General features: G+C 37.2%; 1 protein-coding gene across 1 annotated transcript; it reads right to left on the bottom strand.

The window, feature by feature from the left end:
- Window positions 1–3,759: 3,759 nt before the first annotated feature.
- On the bottom strand, window positions 3,760–5,643 carry LOC146575987 (beta-galactoside-binding lectin-like). Its single transcript, XM_085272612.1, has 4 exons — window positions 5,578–5,643; window positions 4,940–5,019; window positions 4,351–4,522; window positions 3,760–4,173 (listed from the first exon to the last, which is right to left on the bottom strand). Exons 1-4 carry the CDS (start codon window positions 5,584–5,586, stop codon window positions 4,027–4,029), a joined length of 408 nt encoding a protein of 135 aa, XP_085128738.1. The 5' UTR covers window positions 5,587–5,643; the 3' UTR covers window positions 3,760–4,026.
- Window positions 5,644–9,573: the final 3,930 nt, after the last annotated feature.

Raw genomic sequence — 9,573 nt, 5'->3', positions numbered from 1 at the left:
TTTTGTTGAGTGTATTTTCAACATGTGGGGTGAGCGCTACTGATAGAGTGCAGAGTCACTGGAGGTAAAAAAAAAAAAAAGGATGGTAAAAATAAATTATGTTATTGTACAGGTCTTTTTTTAAGGTAAAATTCAGCTTCAATTCCTTCTGTTTTGAATGATTGAAAATAAGTAAATAAATAAATAAACAGCTTCTGGGGCATGAACTTTTTATTGCTTCTCAATTGGAGCACATCAGAGAAAGCTTAAGAACTGCTGGAATGAATCAGTTTCACAGCCCTTGCATATTGATCTCACAAAATAATGAAGAAGAGAGGTGTTGAAATAAGCTGTTTCTAATTAAGAGATAGCTCTTCAGAAGGTGAAGAAAGTGCAAAGATAAGAGATGAGGAGCAATGAACAGCAAGAGGGACTGAACTGTGGTCATCGTCAAATACAAATTTGCTCCTCTAGTCATCAACCTTTGACACCACCATGTGTTTTCAGAGCTGTGTTTACCTCACACACTCACATACAGCATCTGCAAAGACATGTTAGTAATGAAATCTAACAAAGAATAAAGCATCATCCAACATGATCCCATCAGCCTTTTGTCTTAGAGGATCAGAACATGGGAACCTGTCCTTAGACGTCAGCTCTGTTCTTTGCTTCCTCTTGTCTGTCTATCCCTTCTTAAGTCAGCTTCACACATATTGCCCTGTGTTACATCAGTTTAGATTATTATAAGGCTCACAAGCTCACACAAAAGCACACACACACACACACACACACACACACACACACACACACAGAAAAGGTATTTCAATAGAGCTTCTACTGATTATTTTTTTTAATAATTTTTCTGATTTTTACTGCATCTGAAGCAAATTTTGTTTGGCAGCTGGCATTTTGCAATCCGGTCAGATCATATACATTGCGCTTAACATGCCAGTCTTTTCTCTCACTTTCAACCACAGCACATCATGGAAGCTTTTTCAGTACATGTAGAGTTTATACCACAGCATTTCAATACTGGGGTTTGGATAATAAGAAATCAGATAGCTGATGTCTGACAACCAAGGACAGGATTTTGTGTCTAACTAGACTAAAAATTTCACAGAGATAAGCATACATTTTGTTGGCAGAGAGTAACCTGAACCATTTACCATACCATCTACACTCTGTTACTATAGCAATGGTGACATCTACTGGTTAATATTTGCATTTCTTTACTCAAAACAGGAACATTTTACTGGGAAAAAAAGGAAATTCTGTGCTCTGTAGATTGTTAATTGGACTGAGTCCTTCCAGGCATCTACTTTGAAGGAACATTTACAAGTTAAGGCAAGTCTTTCTTGCTAGGGAGCACCTACAAGAAACAGCTCTGCACTCCACTATGAGCAATGAAAAAAAATGAATGTGATTAGTTAGATTATGGCTTGAAAAAGGTCATAATCAACTTTCATGGAGGTCTTATTTATAGCCTAATGGTGTTCCAATTTCACTGAAGTATACCTAGTGCTTACATTATGTATCCACTGATATTTGGCAGCAGTAAATACATTCAAATGTCTTTCTTTAATCCATGTGACCTGAAAAATAAGAAAGGAAAAAAACTATTTTTTATACTGTTGTACAGGTGCTACATATTTTTATACATTGATGCTGTCAAAGTCAAAGTTGACCTGTATTTGTTGTGATGGATTTTCAATCCACTAGTGTGGGTCAAATAAGGGAAACTGGTGGTTCAAAGCAGCTTGAAGCTGTGAAACTGTACGTGCCATGTCAGTGTGTATTTTTCATTGAACAGTGGTGACAGAGTACAAGGGGGATCTTGACACTGTCACGAAAACTGCATTCACAAGGGGTCACCCCAGCGAGGAGCGCTGCATGCTTGATTTTGACAGATCTTTATGCCAGGTGCCAAATGAACGGCCAAAGAGGTCACGAAGAGGTCAGAGGATACCCTGATATAAACACGAGATGTGGAGCTGCACATACGAGCAACTGCAATGAAACATAATTATCTAAAACTAATCTAATTAAAATTGATTTATTCTGAGCTAACTGCATTTAAAACATAGATTACACGAGAGATGGGAGGGTTCATAAGATTATAAAGTCACCTGAGCTGCAATTTCAGTGAATGTGAGAAACACGCACAAATCCCACAGGCACAAGGTTTTCTAACAATGTTTTGAATCCACAGACTAGTTTGCAATAAACCTTTTTTAACATGTAACATTTAATGTGGTTAATAATAATAAAAATAATAAAAAATAAAAAATAAAAACAGTTCCTTTTGTTGTCCGTGGGGGGCATGAGTCTGAACCTCTATGTCAAGCAGCATTTATGAAATCTATACACCTCCTACTGTACTCTCATTATCCTGTCATTCTGGACATCCTGAGCTTTTATATGATGCAACATTGTAGAGTTTGCACATGTGGACCCTTTTTCACAATGATGGGAACTGCAGCATCCTCATTTATGGATATGACAGAGGTTAAGTGATAAGATATTATGAGTCTATTGATAAAAATAAAATTGTTTCTTCAATTCGAGAGTGTTAACTTTTATTAAGTAGGATTATATGAATATGGAGTAATTCTACCCTCTCCAAAACAATCAGTTATTCTTATTGTTGTCAGGGGATGAGGTGAAGGAAGGTCAGACATTAGAGCAGAACCAGAAAGGTGAAAGCTCAGGGTGAAGAAATATAAGCTTTTGGGGAGCATGAGCATGGACCGTGTGATGTACCCACTGTCCATAATATCTGTAGTATTATTTTTTGTCTTAGGTTTTTAGGCATTACGACATTTAAGTAGAAATATAACTGAATTTACAAACACTGACACACACACAGACACAAACACACATCTGCTAAGAGTGTGATTTCTTCTTTTGCTGTGTTGATTTATATAATTAATAATGGATATGCAAAAGTGCATTAAAATGCACATCTCATCTTTATAATTCAGTTCTGACCATACTGAAACTGGGTTGAAATCATTTTTACCGGGGAAAAACGAAAAACGTTGCCCACGATCTCCAAACTGATGGTCGTCTGGTTACATCCAAAAGAAAGTTTTCAGAAACTAGAGCGAGGTGCTCATCTCTGAAGGTAGCATCAGAACCGAAGACAACTGAAAAACACTCCTCAGCATATCTGTGGCTAGAGCATGGTTTACTGGCTGCTAGTTATAGCCAAGATTAGGAAGTCCGTCAAAATAAAAAATGATCTTGATGTCTCTGATAATGGGAAAACAATAAACCCTTCTGGAAGTTAAAAACTCTCTTAACAAGAATGTCAAAAGGTTACCTCATTGTGCTGCAGCTGAGTAACCAAATCATTCAACTTCAGAGCTCCAGCTTAAGCACTACTTCTTATCCATAATGGACTTTGTCATCATTTTCATCATCTTCTGAGGCTCCTCAAAAACTGGTATTTCCTCCTCTGACCTTTTTTTTTAAAGTTTATATTTTAATTAACAACAATACTTAAATTATCTTTAAAAAAAGATAAAGAGTTTTTGATGTTGTGTTGATGTTTTTCATCAGTTTATTAATGTGAGACTATACATTCTGAACTGATCTGTAGTTCATACTTTGGTACAGACGCTAAATACAGCCCATATGTGAAGGTTAAATTACAGACCCCAGCAGTGACGGTTTCACCTATGAAGTAATTTCACTGTGTAAGTGTTACAAGGATAAAAAGTCAACAGAGTCGTGTTTCTTTCATCACAGAAAACGCTTTAATTGATGCTGTTACAGGTAAGAATCAAAATATAGCAAATAACTAACAAAGAAGCATTTAAAGGCACATTAAAGAAAACCTGATCACACTGTACTGTATGTGGTTCTTGCTAGCAAAACATTACAAAAAGGTTATGATTCTTTAGGAGTCCATCTGTTTGGATTTGCTCTCAACAAACTCAATTTCTGAAGAAGCTGAAGACCTAGAGCAACATTATCACCTGCTGCTAGACAAAGTGAAAAAGAAAACAAAAATTTCAATCCAGCAATTCAAGAGAGGAAAGAGATTTACTTGATCTCAATGCTTTGAATGCGAGCACCCTCATGAAAGCTCATGAACGAGTATTCCTGTGCACCGAGGCGGTTGGGGAAACTAAATGTTGAGCCACCTGGTAAAGTCACCTCAAACTCTGAAGGAGTGAATCTGATGACAATCTAAAAGGCATGAGAGACAGAGGACTTATATTATAGCTTGTATAGATAGATAGATAGATAGATAGATAGATAGATAGATAGATAGATAGATAGATAGATAGATAGATAGATAGATAGATAGATAGATAGATAGATAGATAGATAGATAGATAGATAGATAGATAGATAGATAGATACCTTGAAGTCCTTTCCCAGGCTGAAAGGGAAGCATTTCTCCCGTTGCTCCTGACACCACTTGTCTGCCTCGAAAGTGTTGCAAACAATGATGTTTGTCTCTCCATTGGCGTTAAAACGAGGGTTGAGATGAAGTGCAATTCTGTCGTCACTGGGGCCAATATTCACTGCAAACCTGCAACGAACAGACACACAAAGCTACATGCTTAAAACACTTATTAATTATTACTATACTAGGTAAACTATAATGAGAAGAACAACAAGAATTAAACACAAAAACATGTTTCATAGCTGTACTTTTAAGGTTTCAGCTTCCTTAAAGAGACAAAGACAGTTCACAACAATTCAAATTTAGACATTTTTCACCTGGTTAGCATTTTTGTGTGAAATCTGACATTTGGGAGATGACAGCTGCATCTCCCAAATGTATAACAAGAATCGATTTTGTTACATTTTGGTTGAAACTACAATTACTGAAAACCAAAAAGTTCCAATAAGAGTTTTTAGTTTATCCTTTTTATTATTTTCAATTTTACTATGATTCACTAATTTACAAAATCATGATAGAGTTTGGTCTTACTCAAGTACTTACTCTTTGGAATCAGGTTTAACAACTCCAACAACAGTCAGGGTTTGTCCAACCTTGAAGGTCATGTTCTTTATTGTCATAACCTGTGAAGAAAAATTATTAGTTTACATTAGATTAGCCTGTAGTGTTTCCCTTGGGATAAATATATCGTGGACAAACGAGAGAAACATGTTCTGTAAGATAACGCACACATACAGACACAAAAGTTGGGCAGGTTGATGATATGGTGATGTTTTCTGTCTGAGGCTACAATAATATTTGCATCTAATAAAAAAATCTAGAAAGTAGTATTACTAGACAATAATGCACTGCATTAAGTAACTTACCCGTTACTGTTGATGATAATACAAAGCAACAGTTAAGAAGTGATTAATGCACACTTACACTATGTGGTAAATAGCAAAGGTCATCAAATAAATCCAAAAGGGCAGGACTCCCAAATTTTCAATCAAAAGTCAATTTAAAACAAAAACAAAACAAAACAAAAAAAACAGAGTTACATCAGCCTGGTATAGATTAAGTTTGCACCAGCTGTCAGTTCCATGTTTAAACTATGGTTTAAGACTCTCCATATCAGTTATAGGACTCGGAGAGAAGCAAAAGTAATGTAAGTTAAATATTGCTGCCAAAATTATACTTACAGTCTCCATCCTGACAGATGTAATAGGTCAAGTCGTAAAGCTGAGAAGAAATGAGAGTGCTGTGTGGTCTTGTCTCTTTGCACTCCAGCAGAAGGCCACAGTATATAGAAGGTAGGCGGTGCCTTCAACCTGAATGACATTTCAAACGGCCAGTATAACTGTGCTACTGCACAGTAAAATTTGCAGTGTTAAAATAACACTTAAAGAGTTGAATTTAACACTGGTCCCGAGTCTATTTGGTCCCATTTGGAATTGGTGTTAAATCAACTCTTTCTATAGTGTTAAAATTTTAGAGTAAAATTAACTTTAAATAGAGTGAAAATTTAGCACTGAGTAACAACGCATAGTGTTAAAACAACTTAACACTACTAGTAGTGTCGTATTATTTACTCTATCATAGTGATAAATGAACTCTATTTGAGGAAAATCCCACTGATTTTTAACACTGAACTGACTTATTTGAAATGAACACTGGGGGTTCAAATAACTGATGAGAGTTGATGTTACTCCATACTGTGTTATTCATACACTGATCTCTAGTGAAAAATTAGCTCTCATAGAGTAAAATTTTAATTAATTTTACACCAAGTAGTGTTACTAAAACTCTTCCTGTAGTGTTACCTTTACACTCAATTTACCATTTTGCAGCATGAAAACTTGGTTTTTAATCATTCTTTTACATATAAAACAAGAAAGCAAAAACCACAACTAGATCATACATTTAACAGCTTTATTTTCATGTCAGGCTCAAAATATTATATTATATTTAGCATGCTAAACTCCTACCAGCTGACTTGTATATGGAATATAGACCATAAAAATGTTAGTAGTTAACAAATACTGCCCCTGTTGGTGAAGACTGGCTGAATGCTAAGAAAAAATATTGTGAGAAAAATAAAAGAGCTAAATATGCTTTTTATTAATCGTAAATGACATGTCACAACCATATTCACTTCATGACACTCCAGCAAATCTGTCACTGGCAAGTTTATGAATTCTGGATGTAATATATATACTGTATATAGTATATTATTTTATTCTATTCTGTACAGCTGTGTACTGTATTTATTCTTATTGTATTCTAATTTTTGCGTCATAACTTTTGCACTGTCCACTTCCTGCTGTGACAAAACAAATTTCCCACGTGTGGGACTAATAAAGGTTATCTTATCTTATCTTATCTTATCTTATCTTATCTTATCTTATGTAAAGTCAGACATTTAATTAATAATCGTGAATTCACTATTTTAATGAATCACAAAATAACTGTAATTTGTGCATGAAATCAACACAAAGTGGACTGTAACAGTGAGGTGCTTTGAGGAATACTACACTACTACTAAACGTTTACACTGCAGCTTACCCCTGTTTCACATAGAATTGGAGTTCTGGCTTCTACATTATTACTTAATTTAATTTCAACCTTTAATGTGATTTAAATAATTGTAACCCTTTCCAAAAATGGTTACAATTATTTGGGGTTCGGGGAAAAAAGCCCAGTTAATACAAAGTATTTGCTGTGTTCTGTTTAGTTTTAATCCAAAGAGGAAGATTGCAATGCAGCCTTTGTTCAGCTATTATACCGGGAAAGCGAGAACTCATAACAGAAATGAAACAGGGAAAATGTTAGCATGTTTATCTTGCTGTCTAACAGATAATGTTTGTGCATATGTCTTCTCATCTACCATACCTTTCCAAGCAAATTCTCCCCGTATCCAAAAAAGTGATGCAAGGTGCTTATTATAGCCTGCCTAATTTATCAATCTAAAGAGGAAAGAATTCAATGCAGCCTTTGCTCAGCTCTGATACAGGGAAAGAGAGAAGGTGTGACAGAAATGACACAAGGAAATGTTAACATGTGTTTATCTTAATGTCTAACAGATAATGTTTGTGCATATGTCATCTCATTTACCATATCTGCACTGCTTCCCCAATTACATTTTCCCCATATCCAAAATAGTCCAAATGATACAAGCTCCTTATTATATCCTGCCTATAGTATCAAACTAAAGGGGAAAAAATCCAACACAGCATTTGTTTCTATCTAGCAGATAACTGACATGCCTATGTATGTCCATGCAGACAGGAAGATCTTTAGAGCTGATTTAAAATTGTCATTTGATGGCTTAGACCAGAGGTGTCGAACTCCAGGCCTCGAGAGCCGGTGTCCTGCAGGTTTTAGATATCACCCTGGGTCAACACACCTGAATCAAATGATTAGTTCATTACCAGGCTTCTGGAGAACTTTGAGACATGCTGAGGAGGTATTTTAGCCATTTAAATCAGCTGTGTTGGATCAAGGACACATCCAAAACCTGCAGGACACCGGCCCTCGAGGCCTGGAGTTCGACACCTGTGGCTTAGACCATCAAATGTCAAACTCCATCCCTCGAGGGCCCGTGCCCTGAAACTTTTGAATGTGTCGCTAATGCAACACACATGAATAAAATTATTAGGTTATTAACAAGACTCTATTGAACTTGACTGCATGCTGAGGTGGCAACTCCTTACCCTACTCAAGTAAATGTAAATAAATGTAAGTACATGTGCGTTTTTGAAAAAGAAATTACTGAAAATGTACTGAATGGCTGAATGAATGGTTGAATCGGCACCTCAGGATTCTGTGCTTCGAGGATTCTGGTACTTAGAATGACTCGGGAGTGTTGATTCATTTAAACTAACATAATCTTCCTGCTGCAACCAGGTTTCTGTAAGGCAGAGTAAATCAATTTGTTGATTAATTATTAATTTGTGCACTAACAAGGACTTGGAAGAGATAGACCTAATGTTTTCTAAAATCAAATTTGACTCTTTTACTCTTCGGTGCAGATGTGGATACAGTATTCTTTTTTCTTTGTGATTGTATGTTTTTTACGTCATTTTTTGCAGATTTTTAGATTATTTTTGTTTGTTTGTGACCAGACACAGACTCTAAGGAGATGGGGTTTTGGGGGGTAGCAGAAGGAGAGAAGCTATAGAGAGGTGTTTAAGACTGCAACTCTGCTTCCTGGTCCCAAATCTGGACAGTTATGTAGTTATGTTTGGATGGGTTTAATAAATTTGGCCAGATTTTTGGAAATGAGAGCTGCTCCCTTCAAAGTGAAATGGATGCTGTCTCTCCTAACAAGACTAGGTTTCCCCCAGAAAGTTTTCCAATAATCTATAAAGCCCACATCGTTTTTTGGACACCACTCAGACAGACAGCAAATTCAAAAGAACGTGCAGCTAAGGATGTCACTCCTGGTCCAACTGGGGAGTGGACAAGAGAAAACTACAGATTCTAGCATTTTTTGGCAAAGTTGCACACCATCCATCCATCCATTCATCCATTCGCTTCCGCTTATCCTTTTCAGGGTCGCGGGGGGCGCTGGAGCCTATCCCAGCTGTCATAGGGCGAGAGGCGGGGTACACCCTGGACAGGTCGCCAGTCTGTCGCAGGGCCAACACACAGGGACAGACAACCATTCGCACTCACATTCACTCGCACATTCACACAATGGCAATTTGGATTTTCCAATTAACCTATCCCCTCAAGCTGCATGTCTTTGGACGGTGGGAGGAAGCCGGAGTACCCGGAGGGAACCCACGCAAACACGGGGAGAACATGCAAACTCCACACAGAAAGACCCCAGCCTGATGTTGGAATTGAACTCAGGACCTTCTTGCTGTGTGGCAACAGTGCTAACCACCGTGCCACCGTGCTGCAGTTGCACACCAATTCAATATTAATTTTAGATTTATGTTACTGGTTGTCCTTACTGCCAATGTGAATTATAATTTTATTCAATTTTGCATTTACCGTTAGCCGGTGGGGAAAAATGGTCAGTCACATGAACAGTTTGGTAGTGTACTGGGGCTTCTGTTTAAGTATATTTCCTCCTCCTCATCATCCAGCCACCCTGTGTTCCCCGCTGCTTGGGACAATCTGCCGGGGGAGAGCTAATGGGCCCTACACTACCTTTAGCTGCACCAGCTACAGGGGCCTAGCTAGCTACG

Source organism: Mchenga conophoros, linkage group LG4, assembly GCF_057382185.1.
Source record: "Mchenga conophoros isolate Kocher_MC1m ecotype Shallow Benthic linkage group LG4, M_conophoros_male_GT1.1, whole genome shotgun sequence".
NCBI classification, from domain to species: Eukaryota; Metazoa; Chordata; class Actinopteri; order Cichliformes; family Cichlidae; genus Mchenga; species Mchenga conophoros.
The sequence above is the reverse complement of the archived record's forward strand: the minus strand, read 5'-3'. Positions and strand labels throughout refer to the sequence as shown.

Coding starts and splice junctions, on each gene's coding strand:
- LOC146575987 (XM_085272612.1), bottom strand. Junction 4,523..4,939: donor GTTAAACCTGATTCCAAAGA/GTAAGTACTTGA, acceptor TGTTCGTTGCAG/GTTTGCAGTGAATATTGGCC. Junction 4,174..4,350: donor GCCTGGGAAAGGACTTCAAG/GTATCTATCTAT, acceptor CATGCCTTTTAG/ATTGTCATCAGATTCACTCC.